Source organism: Dasypus novemcinctus, chromosome 5, assembly GCF_030445035.2.
Source record: "Dasypus novemcinctus isolate mDasNov1 chromosome 5, mDasNov1.1.hap2, whole genome shotgun sequence".
In the NCBI taxonomy this organism is placed as follows: domain Eukaryota; kingdom Metazoa; phylum Chordata; class Mammalia; order Cingulata; family Dasypodidae; genus Dasypus; species Dasypus novemcinctus.
Window position 1 is genome coordinate 12,854,762 of NC_080677.1, and position 17,213 is coordinate 12,871,974.

At 39.6% G+C, this 17,213-nt stretch overlaps 1 protein-coding gene and 1 pseudogene across 2 annotated transcripts in view; both read left to right on the forward strand.

Moving 5' to 3' along the window:
• Positions 1 to 2,175, forward strand: part of LOC101428052 (zinc finger protein 596-like) — a 32,721-nt gene extending 30,546 nt beyond the window's left edge. For both annotated transcript variants that reach the window (XM_058296724.2, XM_058296725.2), the window contains exon 7: positions 262 to 2,175. In XM_058296724.2, coding sequence (XP_058152707.1) covers positions 262 to 1,119 — 858 coding nt within the window. In that variant the 3' untranslated portion in view covers positions 1,120 to 2,175. The remainder of the gene's footprint in view (positions 1 to 261) is intronic.
• Positions 1,166 to 16,730, forward strand: LOC111758658 (adenylyl cyclase-associated protein 1-like; annotated as a pseudogene).
• The last annotated feature ends 483 nt before the right edge of the window (positions 16,731 to 17,213 follow it).

Here is a 17,213-nt window from a genome sequence, read left to right on the forward strand (position 1 = left end):
ACATTCTTCATATACATAGTCTTTGAAATATCATGAAGTTTAAATAGATCAGACAGGGCTGCAGTTGGGATGCAACAGTAGAGAAAATTTGTGCATGAAGGAGAATAGTGTATATATATAATAGTGTATATATATAAGTAACCTTACATGTTAATTGGAGACTATTATGAAAGGATTAATTTAGAATTCATATGTAGGTAAATGAAGAAATTCATGTATATGAGCAAATGTTTTACAGTCTCTCATCTAATTTCCCCACAGCAGGAATCTCATCCTCAAAAGAATTCCTTTAAATGTAATTATTTGCAAGAAGATTCCACTCAAAGATCCTCAGTGACTGAAGATGCATTAACTCACATGACAGAGCAACCATATTTCAACAAACAATTTGCAAATGTCCCCAGTGACCTGTCATCTTTTAATGTACATAAACAAATTCACACTAGAAGTAAACCATATGAATGCCATCAAAGTGTTAAAGCTTTTATTAAAAGCTCTGTCCTTAGACAGTATAATGGAACTCACATTGAAGAGAAACTCTATGGATGCCATCTGTGTGGGAAAGTATTCAGTCAATATTGTGATTTTACTCGACATGAGAGAAGTCACACTCGAGAAAGATCCCATCAGTGTCATCTATGTGGGAAAGCCTTTAGTCAATATGCTGATCTTACCAAACATGAGAGAACTCACACTGGAGAAAAGCCCTATGTATGTCAGCAATGTGGAAAAGCCTTCATTCAGTCTTCTAATCTTAGAAAACATGAGAGAACTCACACTGAAGAGAAACCCCATCAATGTCATATATGTGGGAAAGCCTTCAGTGAATATGGTACTCTTAGAAACCATGAAAGAATTCACACTGGAGAGAAACCCTATGAATGTCATCTATGTGGAAAAGCCTTTAATCGATGTTCTAATCTTAGACAACATGAGAGAACTCACACTGGAGAGAAACCCCATCTATGTCATCTGTGTGGGAAAGCTTTCAGTCAGTATGCTGATCTTACCAAACATGAGAGAACTCACACTGGAGAAAAGCCCTATGTATGTCAGCAATGTGGAAAAGCCTTCATTCAGTGTTCTAATCTTAGAAAACATGAGAGAACTCACACTTAAGAGAAACATCATCAATTTCACATATGTGGGGAAGCCTTCAGTGAACATGGTGGACTTAGAAACCATGAGAGAATTAACAGTGGAGGGAAATCCTTTGAATGCCATCTATGTGGAAAAGCCTTCAATTGGTGTTCTAATCTTAGACAACATGAGAGAACTCATGCCAGACATAAACCCCATCAGTGTCATCTATCTGGAAAAGCCTTCAGTCAATATTCTGTTCTTAGAAAATGTGAGAATACCTACACTAGATAGAAACCCTGTGAATATCAGTGTGGAAAAGTCTCCATTCAGTATCTTAATCTGAGAAAAAATGAGAGAACTCACACTGGAGAGAAACTGTAAGAATATCTATACAGGAAAACACTAATTTTTCTAAACATAGACTGTATGAGAGTATTCAAAGTGAAGAGAAACTCTGAATGCTATCTATGTGGGAAAGCCACAGTCAATATTCTGGCACTTAATGAAATGAGAGAACTCACAATTTAAGTATTTATATGGAAGAGTCTTCAGCCATAGATTTAGCATTTAAGCTTGCTCAAGAAATCATTTACTGCAGAAACAGTAGGTTCATAATCAATGTGCAGCTCCTTTTTCATCCATACTGCCTAATTAATCCTAAATTCATCCTGGAGAGAATTTATAAGAAGTTCATCTGTGTAGCAAGACAGTTAGTGCATAGTCTGATGCTATACCATGAGAGTACTAACAATATACGTGTAATAGAAGTGAAGAATCCTCATTCAACACTAATAAGCAAACCAGAGAAATCCCATTTGAGAGAAATTCTGTTTATACTCAATGTGGGAGTGCCTTAGTTTATAATTTATCCCTTAAGTAAAATGAGGGAACTTTACAGGATTGAAATACTAGATCTGTAATCATTGTTCACTATCATTTATCCAAGCACAAGCCTTGGTTTGCAAAACTTTAGGAAAATAATGAAAATATGAAATAAGAGGGGTAAGTCTTTACTGGGAGGGTGAACCCCTTGGAAGAGTTCCAGAAAATTCATGCTGGAAAATGTATTCAATAAAAAATCATGTGGAATCATTTATTTTGAGACTGGAAAGTTTGTGGGGATCAGTGATTGTGGCTCTGTAAAAGATAGTGTTTGAGAAGTTAGAGGAAATGATTGTGTGTCTGAGAACTGCATTGTGAAGGTTCATGGTATAAGTGCTAAGGTTTGGGATAGAATGTGTTAAGTCTGATTTGGAAGTCTTCTAGGGTAATTAAATATGATTCTGTGGTTGCTTCAATGTGTCTGTGATGGACTCGGATCAGTTATTAAGTATCTGAAGGGTAAGAAATATGTGCTTTGTTTCTGATCTTAGAGGAAACAATATTTCATTTCAGTGACTAGACCCTTCTCTTTTAAATTTTATTTTGTTTTTTAAAATATACTTTTTCTCAAATACTTTTTCCAATATACATATACGTATCCTACACTCATCCTTTCCTCTATTGTTAACATCTTAGTTTAGTGTGGGATATTTGTTACAATTTGATGAATTGTTACCAATCCAAGTCTGTAGTTCACATTATACTTTAGACTTTTTGCTGTACAGTTCCAGAGGCCTTGAAAGATGCATAATGTCATGCATCTGCCATGTCAGTATCATAAAGAGGGCTCTTATAGCCCCAAATATGCCATTATCCATGGATTCATTCCTACCCCTTCCTTTTGGATTCCTGGCAACCAGTATCTTTTTATCAGTGTTAGACATTTTTCCATTTACACACGATAACTACAATAACATCTATTTTGGTCCATGATTACACACACCATTATTTTATTTTCATTCATTATTTTTGAGGGATTTGGGATGATGTCTGCTCTGACTACTTCAGGCTGAGTGGCTGAAGATATAGGGCAGATGGAAGGAATTGTTTTGGTTGCAGCTGTAGATACACCTTGTATTTTTGTGACAGAAACTATTTGTCATCCATTTTTTTGGTTATCCAGGACAAGCTCAAGGAACTAGAGAGTGGGAGTTGGCTGCTGCTCTGCTGGGATTCAGGGCTCAACTGGATATGAACAATTCAAAGATTTCATTCTCTTGAGATATAGTTAATGGATATTTTTAGAATTATAGGGTCAAATAAAAGTCATGGAAGAATCATGAGGAGGGGAATTATAAATGGATATAACTATGTTATATTTGGGAAATAGATTATATATTCTCAAATAGGACCCACGGAAGGGGTGTTGATAACATGAGGCTGTATGCCTTTCCTCTGGTGTCCAGATATCCTTAGAACCCTTGGGAGAACTCCTGTGAGGCTTTGTTTACTGTGGCAGTTAGTGAAATGTTTGAGATCTGCATAAGCTTAACCTCTGGAATGACTTCCCTGATTTGCTTTGAAACCTCTTAGCCTTAAAAAAAAAAGATTTTCTTATGTTGAACTATCCTTGCATACCTGAAATAAAACACTTGTCCTGGTGTATAATTCATTTGATTTTCTGCCGTTGGATTCTATTTGTAAGTATTTTGATGAGCATTTTTGCATCTATATTCATTGGAGAGATTGGTCTGTTTCTTCTCTTGTAGTATCTTTACATGGCTTTTGTAATAGGCTAATATTGGCATCATAGAATGAGTTAGGTAATGTTTCTTCCTCTTCAAATTTTTGGAAGAGTTTGAGTAGGATTTTAGTACTTTTGAGAATTATTTTCTAGAATTCACCTGTGAAGCCTTCCTGCTCCGAACCGGCCAGGGCGAGTTCTAGGACCTGTGGGAAGGAGCGGGGGTAGGGGACGAGAAGAATGGAGGCAAGACAGGATTCTGATCAAGCCTCGTTTATTAGGGGTAGGGCAGTACAATTTATACTGAGGGAAGGGAGCGTGTACATAGGTGATAGGCTGGTCTCACAGGTGACAGGCATCCAAGGAGAGGATTTGCTGAAAGTTCGCGCCGGGTCTGCAGAGTTTCACGCCTTGCGCATGCATGGTGCTGTGGTTACCAGAGTTGTGGTGGTAAGGGGAGAACAAAGAAACAAGGAGGAAGAAGAAGGAGAAAATGGCGGGGCAGGGTTGTGAAATCCGCCATGTTGTTGGAGGCTGTAAATAGGTTTTACAGCGGGTAGCTCCCCACACCTTCCAAGTCCTGGGCTTCTCTTGGTTGGGAGGTTTTGGTGACGGATTCAGTCTCATTGCTTGTGATTGACCTATTGAGAGCTTCTATTTTTTTTTTTTTCCATCAATATAGGTTGCTTATGTGTTTCTAGAAATTCATCTAAGTTGTCCTTTTTGGCATACAGATTTTAATCATATCCTCTTGTGATACTATAATATTTATTTCTGTGGGGTTACGGGTGATATCCCCTCTTGTTTCTGATTTTAGTTTTTGGATCTTTTCTTTTTTCTTTGTTAGTTTAGCTAAGGGTCTGTCAACTTTATTAATCTCTAAAAACCACTTGTCATGTTGTTATTTCTCTCTCTCTCTCTTTTTTTTTCCCTATATTTAACTTAATTCTGCTCCAATCTGTTTTTTTCTTTCCTTCTGTGTGTTTTGGGATTAGTTTGCTGTTCTTTTTCTTTTCCCTCCAGATGTGCAGGTAAGTCTTTGAGTTTATCTTTCCTTTTTAAAGTAGGCATTTATGGCCATAAATTTCCCTCTCAATACTGCCTTCAGTGCATCCCTTTAGTTTTGATATGTTGTTTTCTCATTTTCATTAACTTCTAGGTATTTATGATTTCTCAATCAGTTTCCTCCTTGACCTACTGATTGAATGTGTTATTTAACTCTATGTATTTATGAATTTTCTTGTTTTCCAACCCTTATTAATTTCCAGCTTCATTCCATTGTTTCCTCTGATAGTGTTTTATATAATTTCAATCTTTCTAAATTCATTGAAACTTGGTTTAGGACATAACATAGTTTATATTGGAGAATGATCCATGAGCACTTGAAAAGAATATATATCTTGCTTTCTGGAGGTTCAATATTTTGTATGCATCCATTAGTTTAGTTCCTCTAACATATTATTCAAGGTTGGTTTTTCTGTATTGATCCTGTGTTGAGATGGTCTGTCTATTGCTAAGCATGGTGTATTGAAGTTTCCCACTGTGATCATAGAGGCATCTATTTCTCCCCTTTGTGTTACTGTTTCCTCATGTATTTGGGGGCACCCTGATTAGGTGCATAAATATTTATGATTGTTATTTCATCTTGGTAAATTGTCACTTTTATTAATATAGAGTTCCTTCTATGTGTCTTGCAATAGGTTTTTCATTTAAAGTCTATATTGTCCAATATTCATGTAGTTACCCCAGCCCTTTTTTTATATACATTTTAATTTTTTCAAAAAGATGTTTTGATTACATTGATGTTACATAAAAATAGAGGGGATTTCCATATGCCCTGCTCCCTATACTTCCCACATTTCCCCACATTAACCACATCCTTCATTAGTGTGGTACATTCCTTACAAATGATGAAAACATTTTGGAGCATTCCCACTAAGCATGGATTATAGTTTATATTGTAGTTTACACTCTCTCTTGCACAATTTTGTAGGTTATGGCAAGATGTGTAATGGCCTGTTCTTGTTCTAATATCATGCAGGACAATTTTCAAGTCCCAAGAATGCCCCAATATTTCACCTGTTTTTCCTTCTCCCTGTCCTCAGAACCTTCATTGGCCACTGCCTGTTCTTCAGTGATATACTTTTTGCATGGAAAATTATTTTCCAGCCATTCACTTGAAACCTATTTGTGTCTTGGGTCTAAAGTGAGTGTCTTGTAGACAGCATATAGATCTTTTTTTAAAATCCATTTTGCCTATCTTTGTCTCTTAATTAGAGAGTTTAATCCATTATCATTTAATATTATTACTGTAAATGTAATACTTTAGTCATTCTTTATGCTTATATGTGTTGCATTTTATTTTTGTTTCTCTTTTTACTCTTTTAATTACCTTTACTAATATTCTCCCTTTCTACACTCTTCTCCAAACTTACCTCTCTTGTCTTTTCATTTCAACCTGAAGAACTCTTTCATATTTCTTGAAGGGCAGGACTCTCGTTGACAAATTCTCTTAAGTTCTGTTTATATGTGAATACTTTTATGTCCACTTTCAAAGGATAATTTTGCTGGATATAGAGTTCTTGGCTGGTAGTTTTTTTCTTTTAGCACTATATGTCTTAACACTGCCTTCTTAGCTCCATGGTTTCAGATAAGTAATTATGTAATCTTATCAAGCAACATTTATATGTGATGGATCATATATTTCTTGCTGCTTTCAGGATTCTCTTTTTATCTTTGGCATTTGACTATCTGATAAGTATGTATCTTGGAGTAGGCCTGATAGAATTTATTCTCTTTGGAGTACATTGTGCTTCTTGGACCTGTATATCCATGTCCCTCATAAGAATTGGGAAATTTTCAGCCACTACTACCCTCTTTTCTTCCCTTTTCTTTTCACTCTGGGATACCCCTAATGTATATGTTTGTGCTTTTTGTGCTATCATTCAATTCCCTGAGTCCCTGCTGGTTTTTTTTTGCTTTTCTTGTCTATCTTTTCTACCTTGTGACTTTGAATGTGGTATCTCCCACTTCACTAATTCATTCCTCTGCCTGTCCAAATCTGCTATTGTGTTATCCTTGTATATTTTTAATTTCTTCCATTATGCTTTTCATTACCATAAGATCTTTTATTTTTTATGTGTATTTACAGTTTCTTCTGTATGTTCTCCCGGTGTCTTTTAATATCCTTTATATCTTCCATCATCTCATTGAATTGATTTAGGATATTTGTTTGGGCATCTGTTGATTAGTTGTTCCTAACTCTGGGTTTCCTTCTGCTTTTTAGATTGTTCATTTGTCTGGGCCATAGACAGACAAGTTGATGAGTATATGCTCTCTCTCTTGGCTAGGGTTTGATATTTGTTTGGCATTGTGTTAAGGGTCTTCCTTGACACTTGGTTCCTCTTATTCTGAGTCTGTAGTGTTACAAAGAAAAAGAACAAAAAGAAAGGGAGGAAAAGAAAGAACTATATGTAAATAAAAAGAAACATAAAAGATAATATATAAAAATAAACTTGGAAAAAAGGAAAGAAAAAGAAGAGACAAGAAAAACAGGAAGAGGAAGAGGAGAAGAAAAAAAAGAATGAAAAAAGGAGTGCCTCCCTCTCAGGTTACAGTCTTCCAGCTAGGCTCCTCCCTATTGGCTGCCCTTGCCCGCCAATTATTCAGCCCATGTCCTTTCTTGTTGTGGGTGTCCAGATTAGGAAGGAGGGTAGGAGAGAGCAAAAAGAGGGAAAAAACCAACAGGGCCTCCCTCTTCAGACATCTGAGAAAGGCTAGTCTCTCTGGCCACCCAGGCCTGCCAGTCAGTCACTCCATGTCCTGCCTCTTCTCAGGTATCAGAATGGGGAAAGGGAGAAAAAGAAATAACTGGGCCTCCTTCTCAGACCACCAGCAACCAACTAGTCTCCTTCCTGGTGGCTCCCCATTCCTACAGTCAATCACCCCACAGCCCACCTCCCCACAGCTACCTGGGTAAGAAAAGGGAGAAGGGAAAAAAAATGGGGCTTTCTCAGGCCACTGGTAATGGTCTTGGTTTCTCCTCATTGTGCCCACCAATAATCACCCCACAGCCTCTCACCACAAGTACCCAGGTGAGGAAAGGAAGAAGGAAAAAGTAAACAGGCCTCCCCCTCAAGCTTCTTTTGTCTGACTAGGTTCCTTCTCACTGGCCACATCACCCCACTTCTGGCCACTCTTCTGGTGCCAGCTCAGGCACCCCTATACTACACTGATTACCCAATGGCCTGCTACTTGCCTGGGGTCTGGGTAGGCACCTGGATTGTTGCCTGGATTGTTGTGTATCTGCCCTCTCCCCTGGCCTCCCATGCCTGCCAGTCATTCAGGCCATGGCTGGGCACTCCTATACTGGTCTAACCACCCCACAGCTTGCTACCCTCCTTATGCCCATTTGGACACCCCAACACTGCTTTGACCATCTGCTCACCCAATGTCTGTGCACCCAGGCCCTGGTCATCTTGCCCTGCAGCTCCCCTCTCCTTCAGTTCCTGGCTGGGTACTTTAAACCACTCCCCCAGTGCCCCGCTGGGCACCCTTCTCCAGCCACCTTCTCTAATCATTCCCATGGCCTTGTGGCTTTCCCTATACCCCACAAATCTGCCTGCCATCCTACAGGATCTGGAGGTGGAGGGAAACCTGCTATTCCCTCACCATCTTGGATCTCTTTTTCCCTGCCATCCTGGATATCCTAAAATATTTTCTCAATGGGTGAGAGTATCTTGTATTTAGCCATTCACTGAGTGAAGCACAGTCCCAGGTAGTTCCCATTGCCCCTCAGTAATGGCAAGAATCAAGTCTTTTTCTTAAAATATAAGCATGTAATAGATTCCAAAATCTACAAGACCCATTGGAATGCCATTCTGAAGGACCAGTTGTGGAAATCCAGTCCTGGACATTAAAAAAGGAAAAATTTTGATCCAATGCATGCATATATAGATACTTTTCAAGTAATTTCATACATAATTTTGAAAGACTGCTGAATGTTTTCCTACTAAAATGGTTCTCAACAACAGATTTCATATTTTATGTAATACTTTTATTTTATTAAAGATTTATTTTTTTTACTTCTTCCCCCCCTCCCCCCCATTGTTTGCCTTCACTTCTGCACTCTTGTCATTTGTTGTGTGCTCATCTTTTTAGGAGGTACTGGGAACCAAACTCAGGATATCCCATGTGAGAGGGAGGTGCCCAATGACTTGAGCCACCTCCACTCCCCTTTATGTAATACTGAAAGAATGAATGTTTTAACCTAAATAAACACCTAGAAAAGTATGTCTTCTCTCATCCTTTCCATTATATACAGATATAATGGTGGACTTAATGTAATAAGTCAAGAGTAGAAAGAAAAAGCTAAAAACTTATGAAAGAAAATGGCATTCATTTGCAAATGACATGATTGGGTACATAGAAAACTCTTAAATTTATTAAAAATTGGAGTTAATTAGTAAATTTAATGTTTACCATATGCAAAGTAAAGAAAAAATCAGTTGTCTATATACTAGAAATTATCAAAATTATCAAAAATTGAAATATAAAAAAACATCAAAATATAAACTATAAGGGTGATTTTAATGGAAGATGTATAAAGCTCTATTCTGAAAATTATGAGATATTACTTAGAGAATTTAAAACCCACCTTTATTAGGAAATATAATACACACATGGGTTCAAAGATTCAGTGCTGCTAAGGCATCAGTCTACCACATAATCTACAGATTCAATGAAATTCCAATCTACATCTGTTTTATCAAGAACTGAGAACAAAGGATCCTCAAAAAGATGAAGTGTTGATTTGTTTTTGGAAACTGAATAAGAAGGCAGTGGGATGTCATATTTAAAGAGCTAAAGGAATTATTTTTTAAAATATATTTTTTGTCTTTTTTTTTTAATGTTACATTCAAAAAACATGAGGTCCCCATATACCCCCCACCCCCCTCACCCCACTCCTCCCCCCATAACAACAACCTCCTCCATCATCATAAGGCATTTGTTGCATTTGGTGAATACATCTCTGAGCACTGCTGCACCTCATGGTCAATGGTCCACACCATAGCCCACACTCTCCCACAGTCCACCAGTGGGCCATGGGAGGACATACAATGTCTGGTAACTGTCCCTGCAGTACCACCCAGGACAACTCCAACCCCCAAAAACACCCCCACATCACATCTCTTCCTCTCACTCCCTACCCCCAGCGGCCACCATGGCCACTTTCTCCACACCAATACCACATTTTCTTCAATTTATTAAAAAAAAGTTTTTACATAAAACTCAACCAAGAATTCTATGTCTGGAAAATCTGTCTTTGAAAAATGAGGGAGACATTTCCAGATAATCCAAAACTGATGCAATTTGTCATCAATAGACTAGCCCCAGAAGAGATGCTAAAGAGAGTTCTGTGGGTTGAAAGGAAAGGATACTGGATGTGTCAGCCAAATCGATGCTGATCTGAAGTCCTGGAAATTTGTTGGCTTTTATAAAGGGTTTTTATTTGGGATGGAAGCTCGCAGTCACAATGCCATAAAGGGTAAATTACTTTCTTCGCTAAAGTTTGTTGCCATGTTGGAGCAAGATGGCTGCCATTCTCTGTGAGGGCTCAGCCTTCCTCTTAAGTCTCAATGAGCTGAGCTTATTCTAACCTCAGTTGTAGGCTGGCATAAGGCTAGTAGTTTCTCTTCTCAGGGCTTCTCTTTCTGGGCTCAGCTGCTCTCTCTCCACAAGGCTAGCTGTAAATTATCAGTCTAACAGCTTGGCTCCCTCCCTGTGGCTCCAGCATCAAAAACTAAACTGTTCTGCATGTATTTTCCTACAGAATAGAAGAGCACTTGATGCTGTAACAGTCACCCAAGGTGACACATGTGCCTTTTTGGGAGAAGAGTGTTCTCTCTATAAAATCACTCAGGACAAGTCCAAAGAGTCATCAAGGAAATTAAAAAAATAAACCAAAAAAATTCTAATTCTGCAGGAGGTTAGGCACTGTGGATCAAGTCTTTCTTCATGCCTTTTGTTCCCTTTCTCATCACAGCTTTCAGTCTTTTAATATTTGGCCCTCGTCTCTTCAGAATCTTTTCTGACTTCATCCAAAAAACAGTGCCCATCCTGACTGAAACACATGTTGACAATATCCTACTCATTGGAAGAGTCAGCTACATGCTCCTAAACTCAAATTTTCAAAAATCCCACTGCTACGGGCAGCCAGAGGGGAAGTAGCACCATCCCCCACAACACTGCGTGACAGCAGGAAGCAGCCAGATGATCAGATGATCATCGCCCCCATTCCAGCTTTCACTCCCTATCCCTTACTATACCAAAAAGAGTTGGGAATGTTAGCCACATTTGGTGAAATAACCCACCTGTGACCCCCAGCCTGCTCCAGCCTGTCTCCCCTGTCCCAACGACAAATGGCCAAAACTCTCACCCTTTGCCCCTGAAAAAACAGGGTATGCCTTACCTCAAAGCAGATCGCAAGATTGTCAGACATCCTATCGAGCATTCCTACATGTACACTTCATCCTCAAAGACCCCTTCCCAAAAGGATAAAAATCAGTACTTCTTCACTATTCTTGCTAAGCACCTTGCCCCCAGGCTATTTAAGTGCAAACTAGAGTCACTCAGATGGGTTGAAGTAACTTTGGACCCCACCCTTCTGGCAATCTAAAAAACTTTCTCTACCCGTCTCCTAGCCTCATTGAACCAGGATCTAACGATAAATTGTGCATGGAAATACAAAAGTAAACAAATATGAATGTATTTGCAAAATTGAATGTTACAGTCTCCAAGCCTTTCAGAAAGCTATCATAGAAACTGAAGGAAAGATGAGAACAATACCAAACTATATGTTGAATAAAGAAGGAAATGGAGACCACTTGCCCTGCCAAATTGGGAAAATTAATAATTTCTGTTTGACCATATTTATACATTTTCTTACTCTACAGTCTTGCTGATAGTCATCTTGAGCCTCCATGTATGGTCCAATGCACTCTGTTCTGCTCCCCTCTGCCTGTCCCATTCTTCACAACTTCCTTTACTCGCTGTCTTCTCTGATGGCACAGTGAACTTCACTCATTCTCTAGGGATCTCATACTTTACTTGTTCTTGCTTCTGAGACTTTGCACATCCCTGTCCCCCTTCCCGGTGAAGCAGGCTAATAAGATAAGGAATCAATAGATGGATCTGGAACCTGGCAGAGAGTCCACGTGGACATCAATAACCCCCAAGATGGCTGCTGGAAGATCCCCACCCCCATGACCTTGCCATCCAGAACAAAGACTTCCTCTGGAAGCCAGGAGAAGCCCCGGATATTCCCCAAGGACTTTATCATTGGGCCCTCCTGGGAGACTGATGGGTGGGTAATCAACCAAAATAGCAAACAGCTGGAACTCCTCCCCTGCGATTAGCAAAGGGTGGAATAATTAACAGTTCAAAAAACCACATACAAGGCCTGAACTAGCGCTCTCGTTCTCCTGCTCTCTCGCCTCTGGACCTGTTCCTGCCCTCTGTGCACCGCTTCTATCATTTTTCTTCTGCCACATGGCCATGCAAGTAAACCTGGACATTTATAATCTATAATGGGAAACTGTAGTCTGTAAATCAGCTTACTTTATCACTTTTCAACTCCTTACTCTCCACCTAGGACTCCTGATCTGTTATTTTTTCCCATTTCTCGTCCCTCCATATCTCACTAAATTATTGACCTAACTCAACCAATATGCTCTTGAAATTCATTTTTGCAGCATAGTCAAAGAACCTAGATAAAATCCGGTAACACTAGTAGATTCTAGATGACAACTTGGCTCCAAGATGTCAACTCAATGATCTCCACCTCTGGGATCTCCCTGCCCCCAAGGTCAGGTGAATGCACTTCCTCTGGACCTGCCCCTTTAGAGCACAATACCTTGTGTTGCATTTGCTTCTTTAATTGTCTGCTTCCTCCATTAAATGGGCCACCTGTTAGGGCAGAGCATGTAAGTATCTTCATTGCTGTATTACTTTCATAAAGCACCTCAGAGCTTGACAATGAAGAGACTCTAAGTGCAGGAAGAAACAGTGATCAAACTATTATAATGCATATATAAAATTATGGTCTCTGGGAAGTGGAAGTTAATCAGAGATCATCTCAAACTGCCATGAAGCAGCTCACTGGTCTGTTGAGAATAGGTCACCAGGCAGCCCCTTCCTAAGAGTTGTTAACTTTGTCCAGCCACAAGAGTCTGCCAAATGCACCCCCAAAGGCTCCAGAGACCCTCTGTCTCATTCAAGGGAGTGGGAAATGTACCCATGGGTGTCCCAAATACCTCCCACTTCAAGATCTGGGTGCTGTAGAGTCAGATGCAAGCATAAGACTGGAAACTGACCTTGAATATTTCTATCTTATTACTTGTGACTAAGAGGACCAACCATGGAAACGACCATAATCTTTAAGTTGTACCATCCACACAGGTGTGGGTAAGGTTTCAGGGTGGGCTCTAGCTTGTGTGGTAGAACTGGGACAAAGAGATGGATTGAAGAAGGATGGGGTTTGGAGACAAGATGAGGAGCATTAGGTCCAGGCAGAGGGTGCAGCATCAGAAAAGGGAAGCATGAGAATGAACAAGATGAGAGCAACTTCTCTGTTTGGAGGCTTTGGGTGAGGAACATATCAAAGCCAGGCCCATTCCTCAGTTTCACTTGCCTTTGTGAGGGTCACTTCATTTTTCTTGGGAAGCAGTAGCAGCAGAGAGTGTCCAGTGGGTCCTGTCAGAGCAGGAGACAAGAGCATGGAAAGATACCATGTTTCCCACAGCCTCCCCATACTCCTTTGACATTCTGTATTGCTGTTTGATGCCTCTGCTTTTCAGAATCACCTAGGATACTGTGTAGTTGCTGTTCCTTCATTAGCTTCAATTCACAACATCCAACTGAATCAGGTTTGTTAACCACTTCTAACCTCCCACTCTGTGTATAGGAATCCTTTGAACCAACCCTTTACTTCCATAATATCCTAATGTCCTCACATCCATTCTGCTCTGCTTAGCAGCCAACTAAGACTAGAATCTTCCTGGATCAGTTTCTCTGCTGTGGCTTGGGTAGACTTGTTGTGACAATGGTCAGCATACTAGAAAGAGGTCACCACTGGCTAGAGGACAGAATAGTCTTCTGGTAAGTAAAAAGGCCAAAGTTGAGTATAGAACATGCCCCTGCAGTCTCCATGCTATTAATATTTACAAAGCCAAAGGCCAGGTTAACAAAAGAGCCAGAGTATAGCTCCAAACTTCAATGAAAGTGTTTGATATCTTTGAAACAGAGATACATAGATACCCAGAGAGTGAGCAATTTCTTTCAGTTTATGGCTACCTATGTGTATATTCATTTTAATACAGAGCTCTTGGACAATAGGATTCAAGCATTCAGGAATAGTCTAACATAAGCAACCTTTTAGAGATCACTTAGCAATGAAAGGGTGAGCAAAAGTAACATGAGCCAGTCTGTATGGTGAACAATTGAATGATCCACATACACATAACTTCATTCACATGACAAGCATTTGAGAACCAGGTCTGTGTCAGGTACTGTGCTGGGCACCATGGATACACAAGGACAAAGATCCAGTTCTTGCTCTCAGGATGTTACTCATCCAGAATGGGTGAAGGGTTATTAGAGAAGATAGTTTTAATTCTCTCCTTTCATCCAACACATGTATGCACATGTATGCATATGTATGTGCCCCTCCCCCACTACACAGGATATTGCCTGAGTTTATGCCTAAAATTTATTGGCCAAAATATTTCAATTAAAAGAATCAGTTAAGTCACTGATAAAGCTGGAGTAAGAAACTCTAAACATTTGTCATTCCACTAAGTTTGCAAAAAATGCACAAATCAACTTTTTAGGAAACCTGAGATCACAGAAAAAGTACAAGAAGCAGGAAAGTGCTTAATGAAGAAGAATTCACCAAATTTCATTAAGAAAATGTCATGGCATTTTCCTGCTGTCCAAAGATCCCCCCTTTCCCCAAACTTGAAGATGCCTTTGGATCAGTGGATCATGTTCCTGATATGGCTTGTTGCTGCCAGAGGGGGAAATGTGCACCATGTTCTCAAAAAAATTGTACCTGTGCATTATGACCTGCATGAAGGCTCTCTGTGTCTTACCAAGTTTCAGAGTCTTATCATTTTTTTTTTCACCCCATCAGAACACTTCCAGCATTGGTGGGACCTCTCAGATGGTGATTGTTGAAAATAATTAAAGGTATATATTAGCCATGGCCACCCGTTGTAAAGGCTAACAGAAAAAGCAGAAGGCAGATCTAAATAAAGGCCAAAGAGGGAAGATTCTGGTGAAAAAGATAGATGGAGGGATAAGGGCTTTTTTTTTTTTTTTTTTTTCCTTTTTGGAGTAATGAAATTGTTCTAAAAATTTTGAGATGATGAATGTACAACATTGTGAGTATACTAAAAGCCATTGATTATACACTTTAGATAGAACAGCCAGAAGCAGCAGCTAGGTACCATGGGGGAAACACAGAGAGATTGAGAGGTGAGGAATTTTCTTATTTGTCTGTTTTTTGTTTATTATTATTGAAATAATGAAAATGCTCTGATAATGATTGACGTGATGAATGTACAACTATATGCTTATAGCAAATATCATTGATTGAACACTTTGGATGAATTGTGTGCTTTATTAATATGTATGAATAAAATTGATTAAAAACAAAAAATATACAGAATGATTGGAGAGGGTGGTGGGTCATCTGGAGGTACTATACCAGATCTGACATGTACTGAGGATATGAAGACAGTCATCCAAAAGAAGAAGCTCCTTATGTGCAAGTGTTTGACTTCCTGCTTGCTGGATCTGTAGCAGAGTTCCTGAAAATCTGTAAAAAGATTAGGGTAGATGTGCAGAAGCACACATAGGTGGTCCACACAGGTCTGAATTTGGAGCTCTCTTGGCTACAGTCTCAATGCCAGCAACCAGCAGGTAATGTTTTCTGAATTGTTGGCACCCATCTCAGAGAAGATCCCAGAAGTGATAACCTTTCTGGAGAAGAAGAGAGGAAACAAGCTGTTCACTCAGCTGTCAGTGAAAGCATCCAGGCCCTGGGTTGGGTGGCTACAGCTCCCAAGCTTGGCTCTTATGTGAAAGAAAGGAATGATGCTGCCACATTATATACATATCAAGTCCTCAAGGAGTACAAAGATGTGGATAAGAAGCATGTGGACTGGGTCAAATGTTACTTGAGTATGTGGAGAGAGCTGCAGACTTCCATTAGGGAGAATCATACCACTGGACTGGTCTGGAGTAAAATGGTCCATGTGGCAAAAGAACTGAATGGATAGCCATCTGGACCCTCTCCTGGATTGGGGCCTTGCCCCACCCAACCAGATCTGCATCCTTCCTCATTCCCTACCCCTTTGGGCTCAGATGACTGTTTCATGCTCAGCACTGTTTGCCCAGATTAATCAGAGTGAGAGCATCACACATGCTCTGAAACATGTACCTGATGACATGAAGGCTCAGAGTGGTCCAGTACACAGTGGCCCCAAAACATTTCTGCACCTAAACCTGGAGTCAGTCCTTCCCCTGAAGCAGTCACAAGGAAAGAACCAACTATACCTGAACTGGAAGGCAAGAAGAGGAGAGTGGAACATCAGTAGAATGTCTCTAACCTGGTGACTGATGATTCAGAGCAGAAAAAGGTGGCTTACATATACAAGTGTGTCAACACAATAATGCAAATCAAGGACAAAATTACCTCCTTTACAGTAGATAACTGTAAGAAGCTCAGTCTGATGTTCAATGACATGGTGGGCATTGAGGAGATAATCAATAGTAGGGATTCAAAGTTCAGGTAATGGGTAAAGAGCCAATCATTTCCATCAGAGAAACAGATGGCTGGCTCACTTACCTGAGCAAGAATGCCCTGGATTGTGGGATAGTCAGTGTCAAAACTTCTGAAATGAATAACTTTATTCCTTCAGAGAGCAGTAACTTTAACAACTTCTCAGTCCTTGAGTAGTTCAAGACCCTATGGAATGGGAAAAATGTGGTCAGCATAGTGACCAAAATTGCTGGATAAGTGCCTTCAGATTCTTTGCCTTCTCCTTTCACGCCATGAGAGAAATCTGTGTCAAAATAGTTCTTTCCTGGATTTCCTCTATTTTCCTGTTCATAAACTGCTTCTCTGCTCTGAGAAACACAGCTATCTGCCTTCACTGAAATATACCACCATCTAAAATTTGGGGTGGGGTAACAGTCAGTTGATCATCTGCAGGAAGGTATAACTTTTCACATCAGCTCAACCACGCCACCACTCTATTACTCTGGAACTGCAGACCAGGATTAGTGCATTTTAGCTTTCGACTTTTGGGGGTTATTCTACCAACATTCATTTGGGAAGAATAAAAACAGTCCTCAGGAAGTAATAGATAAGAATATTCACTCAATATTGAATATTATTTTATAACAATGAGCTGGAGCATAGCAGTGACAGGTGTGATTCCAGTTAATTTTTCTAACCAAACTTATTTTTAACTGTTGACAAGTCAGACAAAAGTTGCAC